Source organism: Saccostrea cucullata, unplaced genomic scaffold, assembly GCF_032062105.1.
Source record: "Saccostrea cucullata isolate Sc308-1 unplaced genomic scaffold, CSIRO_AGI_Scuc_v1 ctg1878, whole genome shotgun sequence".
NCBI lineage: Eukaryota > Metazoa > Mollusca > Bivalvia > Ostreida > Ostreidae > Saccostrea > Saccostrea cuccullata.
Window position 1 is genome coordinate 46391 of NW_026920665.1, and position 24052 is coordinate 70442.

The 24052-nt window shown below is 32.2% G+C and overlaps 3 protein-coding genes across 6 annotated transcripts in view; 2 read left to right on the forward strand and 1 right to left on the reverse strand.

Moving 5' to 3' along the window:
- On the reverse strand, positions 1-17778 carry LOC134254995 (rho-related BTB domain-containing protein 1-like). The gene is given in 9 exon segments (XM_062737536.1): positions 1-1251; positions 2356-2504; positions 6334-6632; positions 7673-7732; positions 7946-8853; positions 9191-9382; positions 10258-10361; positions 10932-11192; positions 17647-17778. Coding segments are annotated over 8 exon segments (2076 nt in total). The 5' UTR covers positions 11124-11192; positions 17647-17778; the 3' UTR covers positions 1-1079.
- Positions 3894-5627, forward strand: LOC134254985 (E3 ubiquitin-protein ligase TRIM71-like). Its single transcript, XM_062737529.1, has one exon. It carries the CDS (start codon positions 3905-3907, stop codon positions 5585-5587), a length of 1683 nt encoding a protein of 560 aa, XP_062593513.1. The 5' UTR covers positions 3894-3904; the 3' UTR covers positions 5588-5627.
- The window catches only part of LOC134254961 (drebrin-like protein B), a 16351-nt gene continuing 10027 nt past the window's right edge, over positions 17729-24052 (forward strand). For all 4 annotated transcript variants that reach the window (XM_062737498.1, XM_062737513.1, XM_062737504.1 and 1 more), the window contains exons 1-8: positions 17729-17873; positions 19770-19825; positions 20147-20259; positions 20514-20588; positions 21081-21254; positions 21530-21607; positions 21819-21905; positions 23619-23738. In XM_062737498.1, the coding sequence (XP_062593482.1) occupies positions 17791-17873; positions 19770-19825; positions 20147-20259; positions 20514-20588; positions 21081-21254; positions 21530-21607; positions 21819-21905; positions 23619-23738 (786 nt within the window). In that variant the 5' untranslated portion in view covers positions 17729-17790. The remainder of the gene's footprint in view (positions 17874-19769; positions 19826-20146; positions 20260-20513; positions 20589-21080; positions 21255-21529; positions 21608-21818; positions 21906-23618; positions 23739-24052) is intronic.

Here is a 24052-nt window from a genome sequence, read left to right on the forward strand (position 1 = left end):
CAAACATATTTATTTTCTTCATGGAGATGATGTTCATGGTGTCTATAAACTGCTGTAAACACTTAAAGATTTAGAGGTTGAGCATGCCAAATTGTGAGCATCTAATTTTGAAACGAAAATTTCAGTCATTTAGTGGACTGGAAAGAAATACTGCTTCAGAGATATTATAATTGCCATATGTTGCAGTCATCAATGCTATAATTTCCTTCCAATCAATCTGTAAGCTTTACAATTGCATTTTTTAAACAGGTGGTGAAATGCACATTTAAAACTTGTATTATAAATATCAGTAATATTAATTAACAATAAAAAATTATTTCAATTACTCCAGAAAGCTTAACTTATCACAGGCTTGTAAATGTATTTGTTCAATACCAATAAAAAGGGAAGATGTTTAAATAAAAACCGTAATCATTTTTCTTCAGCATATGTTTAAATCTAATAAAATAATACTGAGATACAATAAAAAAAAAAACTTACCATTTTTTGATAATCTAACTGAATGAAAATACACCTATCTGCATATATCTGACATCAATATTACTGGTCAGATTTTAATTTACAATCTGCTATGACTGTATCTATTCACTCTGCATCATACAATAACTTATCATGTCCTCTATATACACATGAAATTGTTCTAATTACACCATTAGAAAAATTTTGCGAAAATATCCCCCACCTTTTTTTTTCAATTCCTTCATATGTTATATTAACTTTTAAAACTACATGATTCTGGTATCATAGAAAAAAAAACCCACATGTAATGTGCCTTTTACTTATTCAAGTAATTAACAATGTGTAAAAATATGCACATATACAGCATAGATGTGTACACATACATGTTAATTCATACATTATATAGAAGCAATAACATCAGCTGAACAGAGAGCATTATTTTCAAATTCAGAAGCAATGTGCCAGCATATATATTACCCAGCAACAACAAGCAGAGAATAAACTGAAAACATTATCAGAATACTGCTAATATTGCATGACTATAAAAAGTAACGGTGTACCACTGTCCATTGACTAGTTCTGCACCGGTGCTGGACACCTTTGACCTTTGTGCTGAGCAGTCAGTCGTCGTCGTCATCGGTTTCAAGGTTCACCATTCTGCTTCTACGACCGAAGCATAGACAGCTTGACTTGCAGCGCTGCCAGCGCGAGAACTGGTGTTTCTGCTGAATCATGTGTTTGGGGGTTATGTCTCGTACGGCCATGGTGTAGTGCTCCATTTCCTGGGTGTACCTGCAATTAAAATCAAAATATATTAATTTGACAAAAAAATTCTGTTTCGATGATTTTATAAAATTTAATGCATAAAAGTTTGCAAGTAAGCATGATTAAATTGAAAAAATACTAGAAGTACATGAATGTGATAAAGAACTTTATTCGGTAATAACCAATATTTGCCCCCCAAATCAAACTTTGATGGAGGCATATTTAATTCAGTTCTTAAACAGGGGAGCATATGCTGACTTCAAAGCACTGAATATTTTCATAAGTAATGACGCCATATGTATATACGTAATGACGTCACAAACATGACGTAAATTTCAGTTTTTTATAAATTTTACAGAAAAATGTACATATTTAATCGATATTTTGAGTAAAAGTCACCGAGCGCATGTGTGTTCAGGATCAATATTTTGATATAATGTGTAGAATGACAAAAGCACTGAAATATATCAAAATTGTTCCTGAACAAACTTGCGCTCTATAAATTCTAAAGCTAAAATTGTTGAAATTTTGTCCATTTTGTCCTCTTTCTGAAAAATTATATAAAATCGGACTAGTTTGTAACGTCATAAAAACAAAAATTGTGAATACACTGCTTTGACACTATAATATTTTCTGCTAATTTATATTTCTCATATAATTTATTGAATTCAGCACATTTCAGGAAGTTTTCAAAATTTGACTTTTGTGGGGGCAAATATATGCAATATACCGCATATAGTTCTTTGAAAGTCATCTCATGTTACATCCTCATTAAAAATCAATTAACTGTTAATGAACAGTAAGTACTCTTCAATTAAATGTACTCTTTGTGTCATGCTTTATCAGTGCCAAGCACTTGTGTTAAACTTTGTTAAAAAATATAACATTCACCTGCTTCAGATTCTTAAAATCAAATACATGAAGGAAGTTAATTTTCACATTTATATATTTTTCTGGATCTTTGTTTTCATATTGAAAAAAGTTTACATAAATATAATTTCTAAAACCATGTTTTACACTTACTGAATATAAAATAGCTTCTTCCATGTAAAATTAATACAGTCTTAGTTCTACAAAATACTACTGCCTATGGACAAAACTACGACTAAATGCTGAAGTTCCTGTACAGACCAGTCTGGTGGCCATTTATTGAGGGCGATGTATCTCTGGTTTTCTGGCTGTAGCTTGTACAGAAGGCTGAAGTACTTTCTATGTACCACGTTATAATTTCCACACACATAGTCAAGGCACCACTGGGCAAGCTCTGAAGCATTGTGGAACTGTAAAAGATTGGCAGCAGTTTCAACATTATTTTGAGTAATGTTGTAAATATTTAAATATAATTTCACATTTTTTTATACTGAAATTAAAAATTTTAATTAATTGAATATTTCAATATGATACTTGTTTATAATTTTTTCTATGCATGTCAATAGTTGCTTTTCAAACACCTGTTTAGAACATCCTCATCAAATGATGTCTCCATAAAATTATATTGACTCTTTTTATAACCCATAATTACTATGTATTGAGACATCGTTCATGTAAGTTTTTTGAAAGGAAGTTGTACTATTAGAAACATTTTTCAACTGCAACACGGGGACACCCTAATGTTCTGCAAAATATATGCCCTACAGTCAAGTACATGCATATCAAAAACAGTTCTAAAACCTGCCACATGCATTTAGCTTAGTAAGACAGTGGTGGGAATTTCTTTTTTTATTTTTCAATGGTTACATGCTTTGAGTGGATACTCAACTATAAGTAGAAAATGAAAAACAATTAAAATGATATTTATCAAAGTGATTTTTTTCATTTGACATACACTTCAAAGTACTTATAAGTTTTATTCATCTAATTATATGAATTCACTTGTACTTTAAATTAAAGAATTTAAAACTGGATGAAGCAAACTATATCATGTATATATAGAATAGATTCTTGCATGAATAGCTCGAGCTAATAGTGAAATACAAAGGAAAATATACTTTAGCAGATGTCTTAGGAAAATTACTTCATTCAGAAAAAACGTGACACATCAAATCATTTTATTAATAAGCAATGGAGTATACATGTACTTAACAGTTTGATAAACTTATCAATTGAATGACAAATTCCAATCATGATTAAATGTATCATACTTATTTGCAGTGAATACTAAATATGGATAAAAAAAATTAAATCATAGTATTACATTTTAGATTTCATATTAAAATGTGTAGTACATGTACATGTATGTAGGTGATACAGATAAATTTACATCCTCTTAATTTAGTCTACAAATAGATTTACCAATATGATTACTAATAAGTATATCATTTCCTATCATAAAAGCTTACAATCAAATCCAGGAAGTTAGACTTTATTTTCAGGAAAACATTTTATCAAAGTTCCAGAGAGCAAATTTGTGAGTCATTTAACAGAGAAAGACATATGGAGACACAGGTATATTTAAAATCATTTATCTTAATTTTTTTTATTATTATAAAAGATCAAATTATAACATATTTGTGAGCATGCCATACTATAGTTTAACATAGGTAATATACCTACAACTTTTTCCCTACATTTTTTAAATTTTCAATTCCTTCCTCTCAGCTATTTTTATTCATTAGAACGAATTCAATAGAACTGAATGCAACTTCTATGTTTTTTGTTGTTTTAGCAAACAGAGAATTCAATGGCCACCAGTCCAAAAACAAACCATGCCAAATGTTTCAAATGTAAAAAGTCAGCTGACTTCGTGTGTGAGACTTGTGAGGACAAATTGTGTAATAAATGTCAGAAACAACACATCAAATCCAAATCAACAAAGAACCACCAAGTCTGTCCATTATCTGAGTGGAACACATCTAGCAAAGATGACACATGTATTGAGCACCCCTCCAACAAATTTGATATGTGTTGTAAAGACTGTGAACTTCCCGTGTGTACTAAATGCATCACAGAAAAGCATGTAGGTCATGTATTTGTTGAAAAGGACAAAATGTATAATCTAAAAAGAGAAACAATAGTGTCCCATATCGCAACCCTGAAGAATAAACTTGTACCAAAGTGTAAAGATCAGCACAATGAGGTTCTGGAAAACATTACCAAATGTAAGCAAGTTATGGCCAACATCCGCATTGGCATCAAAGAAAAGGCTCAAGAAATCAAAGATATGGTTGATGCAGTGTTGAAGAAGAATTTGTCAATGTTGGAAAGGATGGAAATTTCATTGCTGCAGAAACTTCTGCTAGAGGAAAGAGTGATCAGTGACCAACTAACATCCCTGACAGAAATGCTGGATGATTTGGAACATAAGCTGGAGACCAGCACCCCTACCCAGATGATGATGACACGTCCTAAGTTGACTGTGAAGGAGGAGGACATCCCCCACCCCAAGAAAATTGTATTTCCTGAATACCACAAGAAGTCTGTTACAGAAGACAAGATTGCCAAACTTTTTGGAGAGATCATTGATTCTCCTGATGCTACTGAAGTGCCAGTGACTCCAGTCACAAATTTAGAGAACCTATACAACAATATGACATTTTCTTTGGGAAAAGTGATGGGCATGACACCTCCAGGAATTCAATATGGCCGACACATCAGCTGCATGAAAGATGGCCGTGCATGGGTGAGTGATCGGTCAAGCCATATGATTTTATTGAATATTCATGGAAAGACTTTAGATGAACTGTCACTTAAGAGTAAAGGGGATGGCTACCACTGTGCCACAATTAACAACAATCTACTCTATATTGACAAAGGAATGAAAAGGGTTAACAGATTTCTCCCTCAAGAAAAGAAAGTAGAGAGCCTTTTTGCCACCCCTCAAAACTGGGCTTCCATCAGTATCCACTCCTCTTGGATCAATGAAGACATTTTAATCGGGATGTACACCAAACAGGAAGCTAAAATCGTTCGCTTCGACAGCACTGGCAGAGAACTTGCTCAGATTAAGCAAAATCAAAAAACTGGAGAAAACCTCTTTTGCTACCCCCACTACATAACAGAAGGTCCTACTGGAGATATCTGCACCTCTGACTTTGAAAAATTTTCTGTGATTGGGGTCAACAGGGAGGGCCAACACAAATTCACCTACAGAGGATCCAAGAAGAACCAGTTTTTCCCCCATGGGATCTGTACTGACAATGTAGGAAATATCCTTGTTTGTGATAACCAGTGCCAATACAGGATTCACATGCTGAACCCAGATGGAGTTTTCTTGCGTTTCCTCCTGTCCAAGGAAGATGGTATTCTTGAGCCCTTGGGTCTATGTCTGGATGACAGTAATAACCTCTGGCTAGGTCAAAGAGGAAGTGAATCAGTGACTGTATTCAAATATAAACAGCAGGAAAATGAAAATCTGTACATGTAAATATTATTAGCAGAGTAAAATAAGTTGTTTGAATAACATCTGTCCATTAAAACTTCAAATAAAATTCATTTGGTAAAAATTCAAATGTTTGTCAGCTATAGACTTATTGAAACGTTTGTTGTATCAGAGCGATTCTACAGGTTGTTATGAATAATTAGAGTGTCAACCAACCACTTGCTTTCCTTGGAAGATCCTAGAAAGTAATTTATAAGTGTTCCAGATGGTCAGAAAGGCTTGAGATGTGATTGCCTGTTTATCATGTATGAAAGGAAATACCTCTTCTTTTTTTTTTAATTTGGAAAAATAGAAAAATATTGAGTAATTTCCCTTATCAATGTCAGTAAAATTACCAATGTGGCCGTATTTGACCTAATGCTGTAATGCCCAAGAAAATATTATAAACTGCTATATTTTTTGCCTTAGATAAAACCTTTGCTTGTGTGGAATTGTAAGATCAATATCTATCCTAATTTTGAACCCTTTTGATAAGTACCTGTCCTGGTTTGGGATTGTTTTGACCATTATCTATGCTGATTTTGAACCCTTTATATAAGTACCTGTGCTGGTTCTATCAGCTTCAGTGTCTCCTCTATAATCTTTTCACCCTTTAGATAAGTACCTGTGCTGGTTTGGGATTGTTTTGACCATTATCTATGCTGATTTTAGATACCTTTAGATAAGTACCTGCGCTGGTTCTATCAGCTTCAGAGTTTCCTCTATAATCTTTTCATCCTTTATATAAGTACCTGTGCTGGTTCTATAAGCTTCAGAGTCTCCTCTATGATCTTTTCACCGTTGGCTTCCGCCTGCAGAAGCTCATTGACGATCTCGTGCTCCAGGACTTTAATCATGTGTTTAAGACACAGCCTATCAGCTGCCTCTATCAGACCTATAATGTCCGCCCCATCCAGCGAGGGTAACTGTCCCAGGTACAGGTATGTCTTCAGGACATTAAAGGTCTGCAGGTCCATTCCAGGAAAAGGAATCTATAAACAGTTTGCATTTAGTAAATTTGAATAAAATGTAATTAAAAAAAACATAGATCCTTTATTTGTGGCTTAATTTGTACATTTGTTATTAGGTCTTATTTAGAAAAAAATGGTTCAGGATTGGTTGGGGGTTGGCAAAAGTAATTTTTATTTCAATTTTGAATTTTTAGAGATTTTTTCCTGTTTCCAAAGTTACTCTTTCATCACTTATAGTGGCTTTTATGGTTTTAATATACTGTATGCAAAAAATGTGCAATTTACAGCTCAAGATTTTTTCCAATACAACTTTGGTAAATCAATTTCTGTTTAATCCACATGTTAAACTCACTTGAAAATAATCCCTCAGACAATTCAAATAGGCCAGTACTTTATGCCTTACATTTATATTAAGAACACTTGGACAAATTTCCGAGGAAAATTGACTGTAAAAATGTACATAGCGTAAATTAATACCATGCAGAAAAACGTACTTCTACAGTATACTGTTTTTAAAACACTTTGATTACTTGTAGGAAATTTCACATAATTTTCATCTTTTCTAGTTCAGTGGTTTTTGAAAAGATTTTTAACTGACCCCTCCAAATTTTTATTGTTCAGTAGAAAATGATATTGTAAAAAGTTAATGACAACAAAACCACCAACAATGATAATGTGCTCACTTAAGCCATTTTGAAATATTAAAATTAGTAACACATTCCCCTTTACTGTGTACATACAATAGAAAAATCTGTGCCAAATTTGGTTGAATTTTATTAGGAGGTTCTAGAGAAGGTGAAATTGTAAAAAGGTCATGACATCAAATTCAGTGAAAACGATTACGACAATAACATCCCAATGACAGAGAACGGACAAATTTTGACTTAAACTTTTGTTTCAGGTGAGCAAAAGATGAAATATACATAAAATATCAATTCTTTTATACATTGTACTGTATATATCATTTAAAGTTCTGCAATTTGTACAAAATATTCAGTTATGAAATTAAGACAAGTACATGTGTATGTATGTAAATCTGCACATCTGATATGAAAAAAAAAGTTGGTACTATATACATGGCAAACATCATCATTGTTTATGAAATCATTGTTAATGAAACGAGCCATTAAGATTGGTTTGTGAAGGGCAACAACTCCGTCCTCTAGCTGGAATTCAATGTCTGTCAATAAAGACATAATAGTGTATTTCATTTTGCCTCACATGACCATCATGATAATTTCTGATTTTCTAAAAATACACAAATTTCAAATTTTTCAACCAGCTTGCTAACTAATTTCAAAATTTGATTAAAAAAAAAATAAATGAAAAATATCAAAAGAAAACAAAAGCTCTCTGTTTAAATTTACTGTCAATTAGATTTTTTTTAATCTACCAGTCAGTTTTCCAGACTCTAATCCTATAGATTCAAGCTTATTGTTTCTGGAGGTGAAGAAGTTGTTCTCCAGTGGAGTATTAAGGTAGGACTCCCCTGTCTGTAGATTTGAGACCATCAGAATGAGATTAGGTAGCATAAGGATTTCAGCTGTCCGGCGTAACTCCGAGAGACAGTCACAGGAAACTGGAACACGACCGGTGTACCAGAACTGGAGAACGTACTGAAAGGCGTGAGGATTCAAATCTGAATCCATAGTAATCACAGTCTTCTTCTCCTCCATTAAACTGAGTGGATCCATCCACAACTTCTCTTCCACTTTGATGAATCCAGGATAGTTCAACAGATGACAGCTTCCATTAGTCATGGCTTCAGTGCCATGGAGACAAATATCAGGGAGTGGTGGAGCCCCACATATAAGATTCTCTTTGCTTTCCTTGACACTGTTTACACTATCAGACGCAATGCTACTCTGCCTCGAAAGAGAACCTCTTCCATTGGGTTTGGAAGAGCTTAAGAAAATGTCTTCAAACACACTTTCTGCAATAGTTAAGCAGATTTTGTGAGCTCGAAAATGATTGCCTTGAACAATAAATATGACATCCCCATCTTCTTGAAGCAGTTTTGATAAATCCTCGTGAGGGGCGGGCCCAGGGTTTTTGATGATTGGCAGCTCAGGTTTGGGGATCTCCATGGGGGCCTGAATAAGGGGGTACTGCACCCTTCTGAGCTGTGGATTCCAGAATTTTAAGTTGCGACGCTCTATTAAAGTGGCTCTGCATACATTAAAGAATAAATCATCAATGCCATATTTTGTCAGAACACTGGTTTCGTAGTATGGGGCCCCTAGACTGGCAGCCATTTCTCTCCCACAACTTGGAGGTAAAATACTCTCATCACTCACAGCCCTAAAAGGTAATTAAAAACAAGGTTAATAATAAAATTTTTTTTTTTTCAAAACCTTCTAAATAATGGATTTCGAATGATTGACTCTTTAAACTTTATCAGAGTTGAGATAAAGTTTGTTCAATTAAGTGTCCACGCTCCGAATTATGCTTTCAATATAAAATGTAAAATACAAAATGCTTACATATAATTTTTCAGATGTAATATTTCTTAGCATAAAAATACCATGGTTAAAAATTACATTTTTGATTTCTAAAGATAGCCAACTCTCTCAATACTTTTTTTTACAACAGTGCTTTATCCAGAGTTAACTCCCTTTCCTCATTCTAACACACTTACTTATATAGAAGGCCTTTGTCCATGTTCTTGTATTTCTCATTCTTGTAGATATATCTGAGGTCAGCCTGGGTCCCCACCAGGATGATGGGCGTGGCGGGGCACCGGCTCTTTATCTCCGGGATCCAAAACCTCTCCACGTTCCTTAGTGAGCTCGGCTTCACGACACTGAAGCACAGCAAAATCACGTCTGACCTGAAATATTTATAAAATAATCATTCTTTAAATCAAATTCTCCTGTGTTATATGAACAGATATTATGTTATTTTGATTTCATCACCAGTTTACCATTATCAATTTCACTAACAAGATGATATCTTATGGCAATTATAATTGATAATTTTATGATTGATTATTGCATTGAAGATATACTTAAGAATTCTGATACAGTTTTCAGGCATTCGATGAATAAATGGAAAAGTATTCTATAATTTCAGACAACTGTTCTACTGCTTTCATTGTTTTAGTTGGTAGCATATAATGGCAAATGTTTACTGTTTAGTCTGTGTTTCCTTTTTTCGCATGTCCATCATACAATAAAAAATTATTTTTTTTAATTACTGGTAATAAAAGATATAAGGAAAATTAAAGATCCTTAAAACTGTTTTAGACTTCAAGATCAAGATGCTGAGGTAAAATATCATAATATAACCTGAAATGTCTTCTCACAAATAATACACAATTGAAAATTTAGTGGTGTGCTCTTTATCTGTATTAGTTTGTTCCCAAAAATAACAAATATGACAATCATTACTCAATATAAAATTAGGTTCCAAAAAGGACGCAATTAAAATTGTAATTAAATTAACAAGGAAGAAACATCTGGCAGGATATACATATCAAAATAAAAGATAATTGACTGTCAATTCAATAAATCCCTGATTAATTTCCCTTTCAAGGAGGAAATTAAATCTTCAAAATTAAATAATAGAAAATGCTTTTACTGCATGATCAATATTTCTGCACAGTATTTGTGATACTCAGTAGTCTCATTGCTGCATTACCATACATAAATCCTAAATTTGTTAGCAGTGATGTATAGAGTCTCTCTGCAGCATTATGTAACTTACCCTCTATAAGCAAACTTTCTGTTCTTGTCATGGTAACCAAAAGTGTCCCATAGTTTCAGAGAACACCTGACTCCATCTACATTGCACCAAGACCTGTCCATCACCTGAATAAACAACAAAATCTTTTCTAAGAATTCATGCAGGCATATTTCGGAGAATTTTGTCAATAAACAAGAAGTAGATTCTTAAGAAGTATTATTTTGTAAACTGTATTATAAGTGGAATTTTACCAACATGTAAATAATATGTAGTGATTTTTGCTTAAAAATTATATTAAATTTTAGTAAGATCCAATTTAATTAATGATTTTAAAGCACATAACAAGATAATAGTAACCTCTAATGCAGAAAAAAATTGTGATATTTAATTTTAGCAATCTCAGCACTCTGAAACTTTCAAAATTGAATCCTCATTAAACTTTTGGTTTGCATCATTAAAAAGTCTACAGATTTTATTCTCCCTTCATTACCCTTTAATTTGTTAACTCTGATAAAATGTTTTTAACAATTTGAACATGTTGAAAGTCTGCTTTAGCAGCAATACATAATTTTCTCTCCATTTACTTACACCTTTTGTGCAAATCTTCTTACAAAATTACATCTGCAGACATACACAGACAACCATTCTAGAAATGACATAGAAGTATATAAAATATGTATACCCTAGTACCCTACCTCTTGGTCATTGCGGTAGTGATCAATGGCCCACACTGAGGAGGAGGGGGTCCTTACGAGTCGCTCCAGGGTGTAGTTTGTCCCGCAGGCCCAGGCACAGATCAGGCAGGTCTTCCCCACCCCTGCGTCCCCCACCACCACACACTTAATGTACTCATACTGACTCCCCTCTTCTAGGGATCGGTTCACCATTGTCGAAGGATTTTTAGATTTTACTTGCTTTGTTGGTGCTGTCAAGGTCCTAAGATGTTCAGCATGGCCCTGGAAGTACAAAAATGAAAACATATACCTGTATTTGCCTGTACATTCTGACAGTAAAACAAATTAAGAGAAAATTAAGGTAAATACCTTTTTATAAAAACATAAACATAGGTTTCATATAACATGTATAAATGTTTGGACGTAATTTATCAAAACCATGGAAATATGTCAATATGTCACCATCCTTCAAACTTATAATTCATCATTCATGAAATTAACAGCTGAATAAACTCCAGTTTAGAAAATTATTAATCAAATTCATTCTGATTTTAAAATGATGATTTAAGATTCAAAAAAGACAGTCTACTGCAGTTTAAAGAAACAAGAGGCCCATGGGCCATAATGCTCACCTTAGTAACTTTGACCCTTGATTTTTTAATGACCCCACAATAATTTTGTCCTTTTTTTGATTATCTCCCCTTGTAACTTAGGAGGCTTGGCCCTTTATTTTAACAATTCAAACTCCTTTACCAAATGATACCAAATGATACTTTGTACTAAGTTTTTTTAAAATTGGCCCAATTGATCTTGAAAAGAATTTGAAAATGTGAAAAGTTTACAGACAGCTAGAGGGATGGACGATGGACAACGAGTGATCAGAAAATCTCACTTGACTTTCAGCTCAGGTGAGCTAAAAAACTTGGATATTTTTTCAATACCTGGCTTCAAAAAGTAGAATGCAAAATAAAAGTACACTAACAGACACTCATAAGTCCACAGAAAATTAAAACTAATCCATCAAAACTGCCTTAAAAATCATTACAACTCTTAACTATGCGATGTACCTCATTTTAATACAAAGATAATTTTTTACTGGAGTCAATTATTCTTCCAGCTGTTACATGTACCTTAAGTTAATTTGTAAATATATTCAATTTATACAAAAACATTGATTTTGTTAATAAAAGCTATAGCACTCTAACATGTAAATGACACAATTATGAATTGTGTGAAATCAATAACTTCAGTTGTCATTGTAAGAAATTCAGATTCAATCATAAATGTCTAAGAAAGAACCGTTGATTAATAATACTTTTCATTTGTTATGTTTGTATAATAAGCTTTACTTCAAAGGGTATCAAAACAATAAACAAATTATCATAATTTATTCAGATATTAATATTTAAATATTTTTTTCTATAATGAAAGTCTGTCCTTGACTTGGGTTGAGGAAATAAATCATATAACGTTTAATTAACCTAGAAATAGACTCTGAGCCGTAGTTCTAAAAACATACCTTACCAGTTATCTGTGTCTTAATCATGCTAATTATACTTTAAAAATAAACCTCTAGTGTATGTTAATCTTAAAATTGTTTACTGTTTATCAGCTTTATCTTTTTAAAAAGTATTTTAATATTCACCTTTCACTTAAAATACTCTTCTTAACATCTACCGGTATATCAACGTCATGAAAAATAATTCATTACACAGTCTGCAAACGCAACCGTGGACTTACATGTACTTTACAATATACCTGTCCTACTGATAATTATTGTCCAAGATACACATATTCTCAATTTACCATGTAAGATCAGAGTTCCAACAGATGTTATTAAACAGAAAATCGGTATGCACCTAACCAAGAGGTTTGGAATGACTAGATTTACTGAAAAGTCTTTTGTACGTATTTTTTAAAGAAAATAATAAAAAAATATTGTTTCAGCTGGCATTTCCTTAAAATTTAATTCGGAAAAGGTGTACAGCTTACCAAGAATTCATAGTCATATAAAGGTCCTTAAATTACTGGAACTAGTAAATTATACAGGGAACAGAAAAATAACTTTCAAAACTACATCCTGAGTGCCGTTAATATAATATTCATGAGTAGAAGTTAGCCAAGTCTAAAAATATACCGGTAATATCTTACTTCTATTTGATGTATTGTAAAGTGAATTTCAGGTTTGAAAAATGTTGCTTCAACAATGTATTATCATTTGCTAGAAGTAAGCTCTGATTTAAGGTTAAAAACTTAAAATCCATTTACCATAAGATTACAAGTGAATCTGCCTGTGTTCTGAGATATATGTGAGATATTTGCGAGATATCTGAATGATTCTGTAACTTAAGTTGCAGAACAACTTGCAGATATCTCACATCAAAGTAAATGTGCTCCCCTATCCCATTGTGATATAGTTGAGCAATCTGAGCTCACCTTGTGAGATATGTGAGAGCCCTGTGGCAACAGCTTCACAGTGTAGTGAGAAACAAGAGTGGGTAAAATATCATACTTTAATGACATGTAGAAAGGGTAAAATTAAAACAAATAAAATATACTGGTAAGCATTGTAAATGCAAGTATCTCAAAGTCAGGATTTTTTTTTTTTTTTTTTTTTTGGGGGGGGGGGGGGGACTGGCTGCATTAATAATTAATGACATATATTAGTACATGATAGAAATAATCAACAAATGGATTTTGTAAATATAGTGTACCTCTTTTCTAATATCAATAATCCTACCAAGAATATGAGTTAATGTTTTTTTTTTATAGTTTTGTTTATATAAAGCCTCCCCATAAACACTAATTATCAACCATTGATTTGGTATTAACGGGGAAATAAAATACATATTATCTTATGAAGAGACATTGCCAGAAGGAAAATGAAGTCATAAAATGTCAATAGATATAGCTTATCTGCAATAACTAAATGAAATCAACAATTGGTTGCTTCTGTTCATCTTCTCTAAAAAGCACTTAAAGATTCCCCCTTTTTTTGGCATTTTAAATCAGCAAATTTCTTTAGGCCATACTTCAACTGTCTTTTATCATGTAATTTATGCATCTGTTTACTGTTAAAACAGAGAGATATAGTAATAGCCTGGTCTAAAAATACAGGTAAAATTCCACAGCTTGCGTATGCTGGTATAACTAAAGGGTTTACAGTCAACTCGTACACAAACCGTCTCGTACACAAACCGAGTCGTACACAAAACAACTCGTATACAAAAAGTCAACTCGTACACAAATCAAAAGTCAACTCGTACACAAATCAAAAGTCAACTTGTACACAAACTAATGTCATTTGTACATAGTTCCCTATGCGATTTAATGTATAGTTTTCCTCAGTGTTAAAAAATTTACGAGTCAACTCGTACACAAAGAGGTTTTTTTGTGTACATTTTAATCTTTTTATGCCGCTGATTTTACCTATACCTTATGCACAGATTGTTTTTTTTTCTTATTATATGGTTTTTTGTTACGTAAATCTTGGGCGTCAACTCCTACACATTTTTCGTTATTTAATTATATATTTATTTGATACAGAAATGAGAAGTGCCGATTTTTTTATTCTGTAAAATTAATTGTAAATTAAAATATCTTATTAAACAACATAATCAGATCATTCAATATAATTGAATTTGATTTAAACATCACCACAAGATAATATGTGAATTTTATATGTGAATTTTACATTTTAGAATTAGTCTTCGGCTTTTATGCAAGTAATGTGTGGATATAAATATTACTTGAAATAATTTTAGGTAAGAAATTTAGAAATTTTATGTATATTGTATATCATTGCATACAATTTAAAAAAAAATTATCAAATTTAAAAAAAAAAAGTTTTTTTTTTTTTTTTACTATAGACAGTTTTACGGCAGGATAAACACTTCCCAAGAAGAGAAGCCACGGTCGATTTCAAATGTTATAAAACCGCTAGTGTTCATGAAAAAATCTAAAAATTTAACACTTCTCCTTGTCCTTATTTCATTTTTCTAGAGAATACATTACTTATATAAAAAATAATTCATAACTATTGTAGATAAAACGTTGTGTACGAGTTGACTTCTGATTTGTGTACGAGTTGACTTCTGATTTGTGTACGAGTTGACTTTTTGTGTACGACTCGGTTTGTGTACGAGACGGTTTGTGTACGAGTTGACTGGACACCAACTAAAGTGCTTCTGGAAGCCTCACAAAGTCTAAAGTCCTATCTGCCGCATGATTCTCTGTAATATGATCTCCTGATGACATAATGAATAGGCAGATAAAAATGATGACACTTCAAACAGTGCAAAAAATGTGTTCTATATATATTGCTCTAACCTACATCAGAATGTAGAACTAATTAACATGATTAAAATGTTTTTGATTTTCAACAGTTCAAAATATTGGGGGAAAATGGTGTTAATAACCATTAAATTTACAAATATTATTAGCTTTTGCATTAAATTATGAAGTGTCTATAATTAATTAAACTTTGATGTGCCTCGATTGAGTGAATTTGACTACAGAATTGTTCCCTCTACCTAATCAGTGCACAGGGCTCACAACAGGTGTGACCGGTCAACAATGGGACCTTACCCCCTCCTGGGCACCTGATCCCACATCAGGAGTGCGTGTTTTACACCCTCTTCACAAATTTGTATTATTTAAGATTTTTGAGATCTATATCACTGTTTCGCTGTCCTCATCTTTTTCATTTATAAATTTAACTCGCATAAAATAAGAGGAGAAAAAAATACAGTGAAACTGATAAATGTTTAAATTGTTGAACATATTTTATTTTGCACCCAGTTACTCAATTGCATCAAAAGCACTAGTCTTATAGATTTACCTGCAGTTGGGGTAAGGTTATCCAGTGTAAGGTGTGCTTTTTACAAATACACATGCGCCTGCCATTTAAATCGTTTCTTCTTCTAATTAAGAATACTTGAATGACTCTTTTCATCACCAAAGTAAACAGAAGTTTTTATTTATTCTACAAATACTCTACATGCTCTGGATGACAATGCTAGTACCCATATCATCCAACTAAATGAAATATACTGAATCAAAAATCTTACTAATGAGTGATTAGCCTCCTAATTTAAGCATTATTTTAACATGGATGTAGCTTTTGGTATGATTTGCCATTTCCCCAAATGTGAAATAGAAAAGAAATAAATCTGAGTATGTCTCTACAAAGAGCCTTAAGTTGTGTTTTATTTTCAGTGGATTGTCTTCATCCCACACAGTAGAAAATTGCTGTCACTAATTCACTGTAAAAGCTTACGAGCTAAGTCAAGGAATTATGTTCAGTTGAGTATATTATCTTTTCTGGTATCTAATTTAATTCCCTTGGAACTCTTTATATCCTGTACTGCATGACCTTCAATAAATGATCTTCAGGTGACCTCAGTGTCTTTCAAAGTACAAAAAAATTTAACCTTCAAAACCTGTCCCAAAATGTCTAAAAATAGTTGATTTTAGAGAGGCTTTTGTGTCTATCTATGATATAAAAGATGGTTTAAAAAATATTTACCATGATAAGCACTTTAATAATTCTCAATACAGACAGAGCACCTGAACATGCTGAAATTGAGCAAAATAAGATTATTAAGGAAGATATTAACCTAGAAATAGTAATATTTAATTATATTACAGAATTCTAAAGCAAATTCCCCTATATGTCTATATAAATTTCACTAAAATAAATATTACTGGGGAAATGTCTGCATTATGTACATATTGACTATCTTTTATTAAATACAGGTAACAAAATATCCACAAGGCACCTGAGGCGTCCAGTGTATTTATGTGTACTTCACTTCATAAACACGTTATACAATATTACTTCGGTGTATTGAACCCAGTTTAAATGACCACTGATAGGCTGGTCAATGCTTTAGGACAACAACCTCTTCAGGGCCATCAACAAAAGATAATTCAATTTTCGTTTGACAAGACTAGGCTAGCAACATAATTTATTCAAGATCTTTATAAGAATTGTATATATACATGTACTTTGTTTTTATAAGTATACATAAATTGTAGATAATGATCATTTAAATTACACATAGTTGAAACTTGAAAGTCCTAGTTTTAATCAACAAAAAAAACCAATCATCTTTCAAACAACCTAAATGGAACTGGTGATTATTGATGAGTTTTAGCTTGCACTTTTAACTAGTGACATGATTGATGGAATTTGATGCATGCATTAATCAGTTAATGTGAATGCCTATAGCTTTTTAAACCTATTTTTTTAAATCTATGATAAATTTTATTTTATATAAACATCTGTTACTCAATGTTAATGAAAGATTTGAAATAGCATTTTAAAAAATCATTGTTGTTTATAATAATGTGAACCCTTTTGTAAAAATAACTTTGCATGACATAGTGCACGTGCAGCACAGCATGGGGTTTTGCATCATATATGCCTATTTTATTAAATTCAGCTCGATACAAGTCCAAGTTGATAAAATTACGCCTCGAGCATATCCATGATGTCATTAAAATTCCCCTCATATCAAAATGCTTACTCAAAGTACATGTACAAGTCTACAATATTTTCTGATGAATGACAGGAGTACACATTTTTTACGCGCGCTTGCGGGCACAGATTGCTGACATGAATATTATGTCGCATAATGTGTCGACTTCCGATCATATTTTCAGCGACAAGATACCAAAATTCTCAATAGCATCATTAATTTTTAAAACTCAATTCTATGTTTTCGTACAGTACCTGTCAACCAATTTTAACAGCAGTTTCTGCTTCTCCTTTGTTGACGTTCTGGTTAACTTCCTTCCGTCGTAAACAAAATGAGTCATGTGATTATGTGCACAGAAAATAGTTACGTAGTACTCAGGCACATGCGGAAAAAGGAGGATGGCGATAGACATCCGAAAGAATAAAGACGCCCTTCTAAAGGCATACAACGATGTTGTGGATGAGAAGACGTCTACAGATTGGTATTTTGAATTACTTTAAAAAACAATAATACTTAGGGTATTGCAAATGGCGCATTTTGTTGCATTGTAATGGTTATTAGTCAAGCTTCCGCTTTAGTCTAGGTTTTGTTGACACTAGATGTTTGACAGATGCGCCGCCTTCACAGTGGTGCATCATGCAGGCCTTTCAAAATCTGCCGGTACCCGGTACTTTTACCCGGTTGGAGAAAGGCCAAAATATTCAGTGGAGAAAAAAAAAATCGCGTAAAAATACGATAGGCCCTACCAACACAAGCTTTGTAATATTCTTAGTCCGTAATGTTATCTAATTGAATAAATGAAACAAAAGAGAAAATATCTGTTTTCATCCGTCAAATTCCTTCGTTACTGATTTTGACAAAAGCTAATGACTATGGATATATTTTAAATAAATACGGCCAAAAAGAAAATAAAAATAGGAATCCAGGTGTCAGAAATAAAAGTGTCAATTTAAAGCCATGGTAATGAGTTTCACAAAAGATTTTTAAGATACAAGGAACTAGACCGCGGAAAGTCTTCAACACAATTGACCGATAGAGAAACCGACATGAACAATAGGTAGTTCTTTGACTACCTCTGTACATTTTGATAGCCTCAACTCTTCAAATTTGTTGACGATATAAATTTCTTACAGTCTTAAATATGCAACTTTCTGATGAAACAAAAGGACATAAAACAGAAACTATTTCTTTTGCCATACATTTAATTCTTTGATTCAGCAGTTTCCTAGTGGTCAAGAGAATTTTGAATTGTAACCATATCCAGTAAAGTGAGGGAGTCATACCTAAAAATTTTTTGTCTCCAATTTTATGTCATCTTTGAGTAATTTACACATGTATATTATTTTATATGTACATGTACCAGTAAATGAAAAATATGCTGAATTTATTGGTACATGCTATGAAACATATAGTGCTTCTTCTAATTTTTTTTTAATCTGCACTTTAATGTAGAACAGAAATGAATTTCATTTAATGCAAATACAATTTCATTTCTCTTTTATTAAATTTAAATTTTGAATATCCATTTCCTTTTTTATATTTAAAACATACCACTTACAACTCAAACCTTGCAAAATTTTTTGAACAAATATATATAAACAAATATAGCATAAAACTAAGAAGTTTTACCTAAATCTTATTGTTATCAAATAACTAATTTTTCTATGTAATTCCACATCCAGTTAAATTTCACATGTAAAGTGTATTGACCAAAAATAAACTTGGAAACATGGCATAAAAATAACACTGATAACAGCATACTTCTATGTGTTAGAAACCAGGAAATGCTGTCTGGTGGCTTCTAAATTTCAAAATTTTTCCGGGGGGGCATGCCCCCGGACCCCCCACAATTTTTGATAAAGTACCACCTTGTTCAAATCTTTTTGAAAGCCCTGTGCATGATTGATAAAAGAAAGGTTCAATTTTAGATTTTGAACATCTGTTTTCAGTAAAATTTGTTTTGAATCAGATTTATCTTTTTTTTTATTTTTTTAATTGAGAAGGGGGGGGGGGCAAAATGAGTAATCAGTTGACTTGTTTAAGTAATTGTCACTGTTTCATACAAACTTCCTTTCTAAAATTCTATCATTTTGATCATTGAAAATGTTGGAGGACAGTGAGGAAATACATCTTGAGATCTATACAACATGACACAACAGGATGTTTCAAATTATCTCACTTAATGTGATTTAAAATTAGTAACCGATACCTTCAATAATTTACAGAGAATAAAAGAGAAGGGAGATTTAATATATAAATTACATATAGATCTGATGCTTAATGAGTTTGAGTTAATCATGAAAATAGATTAATTAGGATGCACACAAATTTATAAATTTATAATCATTAATTGCATGGTATATCTGTCTTTCTCTAGGATGGTCATGGGGTATGAAGGACAGACTGCTGTCCTCAAGCTTGTTGGAACTGGTGGTAAGCAGAACACTAGTTACTAAAATAAAATGAAACTTCCACAGACACACCCTATGTCATTCTCAATCTGTAAATGACGAAAGATAAGTACATTATATATAGGTCTACCCCTCCATACGTTGATTTATAGTATAGAGGGGTAGACCTTATATATATACTTATCGATTGTCATTAAACCCAAAGAAACTTATTTTTAAGAAAAAAAGGATTTCTTTTTCATACTAAAATTATACAAACAATTTTTTGCTATATTTTTTGTAAATGTTGCAAATAGAAGTACGTTTACATTTAAGAGTGTTCAGTGAGATATTTTGGTTGTAGATGGGGGAATTGAAGAAATGACTGATGACCTAAACAGCTCTAAGATTATGTATGCCTATTGTAAAGTTTTGGACCCTAACACCAACCTTCCAAAATATGTCTTGATTAACTGGGTAAGACATAATTATTTACTTTGAGTGTTCAAAATTTATGTTGAATTAAATTTTCCAATGCATACCTGATAGGTACACATTGTACTCAGACAACTGTATATGTTATCCTATATTCTAGTTTCTTGAATTTGGCACATAAAAAAGAATTTAAAAAAAAAAGAAAAATCCACTTGTTATGTGTATTGAGCTTGGTGTGTGGTAGACTGGTAGCAAGTACTGAACGAAACTATTTTATGATTTTGACTTTACTTCAGCAAGGAGAAGCAGCACCTGAATCCATGAAATTCAAGTGTACAAGTCATCTACGAGATGTGGCAGCATTTGTCAGAGTAAGTTGTTGTAACAGTAAGGACACAAGTGTATTCTCATATTGAAGTATTAGTGTAGCATTGACCATGGTTACAGATAAAGTGTATTTGTTTTATCATGTCAGAAATTTACATTTTAATGAGAATAGACTGTGTATAGGATGTCGGATTCTGTACAAAGAAATCCAGGTTGTGTGAAATTATTTTGAAATGCTCTTCAGATTTTCTCTTGTTTTAGAATATCATATATATAAAAAAATACACTGTACTGCATAGCAGAATTGTATTATCATGATTATAGTCTCCAGAATGCATCAAAATACTGTCACTGCATTAAATTAAATTCATATTAATTTCTAGATAATTACTTTGTAATTTTTAATGATTCAGTGTGTCTTGCAGGAAGTAATTAAAGAATATTATCTTGTTTTAAATCTATGAGTAAACAAGGAAATCTTTCTCCCATACAATTTGAATAATCTTGTGCATTATAAATTTCCTTTATTATTTTAGGGAGTTCATGTGACTGTGAATGCCAGGACAGAGGAGGATGTAGATGCTGATGATATTGTAAAGAAAGTGGCAAAAGCCTCGGGGGCAAACTACAGCATTCACCAGGAGAAACCCAAGGCCCCACCCCAGAAACCTGCTAAAAATGTCAAAAAAGAGGACTCCCCTGGTCCAGTGGTATAACACTGTTATCTTCCATTACAGCAAATTCAAATTACCTTTCCAGATTTATAAATTCACTTTTTTCCCCCAGTAATAAGCTTGTTATCCAACCTTTCCCCACAGCAAGATCCTCAACTATTATATATTTTATTGATACATTTCTTTCAGGTAATAATTATTTGTATGATACATTCATGTTTTTATATCAATGCATTTAAACAGAGTGGTGATTTTGAGTAACAGGATTGCTGTTTTCATATACATTTTGTTTGTGATGCCATTACTTATAGGGTTCCGTCTATCAGAGAACAATAGCAGCCAAAGACATCAACAGTAAGGCACGGGACAAGTTCTGGGCAGAGACAGAGGTAGCTTACTCATTTAAACAAAAGGAAATTTATTATTAAAAAATACATCAACTGCAAACATTACAAAAATGCAAAATCTTTTTAAAAAATCACTTTTATCAAGGGCAAATAATGAAGGGAAAAAGAAAATTATTAAGGTAAAGTAATGAGTCTTTCATATCTGTCCTATGTACTTGTTTACCCGTTTTGTTTTTTTTTTGTACTTATTCAGAAAGAGGAGCAGCAGCGTATCGTGGAGGAGAAAAAGAGACGAGAGAAGGAACTACATGAACTAGAGAGAGAGAGGAAGGAAAGAGAGGTAGCCATAGCATGCTGGGTACACACGTACCTAGGTGTCTGTATAGTATATCGGTGCTGCAGTGAATAATTTATAACTGTGTGATGTATATTTTCACAGGCTGTGTTTTAGTGTAGCATATCAAAAAGTATTACTAGCAGACTACTGTATACAAGGAAATTTTCGCCCCCGTTTTATTTTCGCCCCTTTTGCCCTACTTACGTATGGGCGAATTTAAAACGGGGTGAATTTAAAGAACACTATTTAATTTCTTAAACGAAACTGTGACTGGGCGAATTTGAAGCTGTGCCAAATTGTTTGCAAATGCGAAAGGGCGAAAATAATACGGGGCGAAATAACCCTGTATACAGTATATCAAAAAATATTTTCTTGCGCTTATGAATCTATAAACTTAGCTACCCTTTCTTGTAATTTTTTTATGAAATAATTTTCTTGTTAATGTTAATAGAACTTTAACTATTTAAGTTTCATAAAATGTGGTCCATGGTTATGGGTCAGTTTTAGCAACTTTTTATAGAGATTTCTACAAAAAAAAAGTTTACCAAATTTTTTAGCTCTTTTTTGTGTGTTTTCATGTACATTAAAACAGATTCAACAGGCTTTACAATTACTTGAAACTAACAAAATTAACCACATGAGATTCCAGTGAATATAACACAAAATACAAATGTAAGAAGTACCTTATGAAATTTGGGTCATAGAGCAAATATTTTACATAAATTTTATGTAACATTCTTTCGTGTATGTTCTTGCTGCTCAAAATAGACTTAATTGTCATTTGTGTTACTTTGATTTAGTTTGAAAACATTGACTATTATTGTTTACTTTTGACTTTACATATTATGTGTCATTAACAATTTTTTTTTTGATTTTGCAAACACTTAATTACTAGACAGTTGCATTGAGATTTATTACTAGACAGTTGCATTGAGATTAATGTATGCTTTCACTATAATCAGAATGATATTGGCAGAGTTTTGTGTATTTTGAATTCCTTATCATCATATTGTACCCAGATTGATTATATATGTACCGATCTCGATGCTGTTCTCTAAAACTATTAAGTACACTTTGCAGAGTACAAATTTTAGGTTCCCTCTAGCATGTCAAAGCACAGAGACCAGTGGTATGCTTTATATTTGGAATGCATCAAATATTTGTGATCAACATAACTTTTTAATAGCATGTGAATTTAAAGGATAAACAAGAGAAAAAATAATTGATAAATGTACATTGAATTATGATTCATTAACAACAAATCCTTCCAGACCCTGACTATATATCACAACCATATTTTCCAAACAAATTCCTACCAAAATATTGTGCCTGCACAAATACATGTAGCACATAATTATCCATATTGAAAGCCCTGCAATATATATATTTCATCTTTCTGTTTTAGTTGTAGTTGCTTCAATATCCTTTACATATAGTTTAATTGCTAGACATTTGTATTATTTATCTCAAAAGAAAATAACATAGATAATAAATTTTTTATAAGTAAAAATAAAGTTCCATTAGAATACTATAAATATATAATTTAGTCATTCAGCTAGTACATGTAAATAAAATATGCTCAGCATTATAAATTACAATGTATTCAACTGCTTTTCAAGACTCAAAAATAATCATGATAAAGAAACTAATTTCTTTTCTCATTCATTGATTTCCTGTCAGATTGTTTTAAAGCTTATAATTTGCACATCTTTGTAGGCCCGAGAAGCCCAGGAAAGAGACAAAATCGTGAACGAGAAATTGAAAGCTGCCCGAGAACAGAAGGTCCGAGAAAGAAGGGCGAGTGAAATCGAGCGCGAGGAACAAAAGAAGAGATGGGTATGTGGAAAAACTATCAATTATTTTGATTAAGTCTTGAGTGTTGTGAGTGATTTGTGTTTCCCTTTACTTTGGTGTGAAGTGCATTTATATATTTATCTTGGTCATGACACCAATTTAAAAATTTGCTGAAAGGCTGGAGTGTTTTGTGTATTATAATTTATTGATTTAATAGTTCAGCCATGCCTGCTTATGTAATATTATTCTGTTGTATTCTTCATGTAAATGTTATCATGACATTCAAATATAAAGCACTCATTTTCAATGATTGATATGTAGATTAAAAGTAAAGAAAAGGAAAAAAATCATTCTGT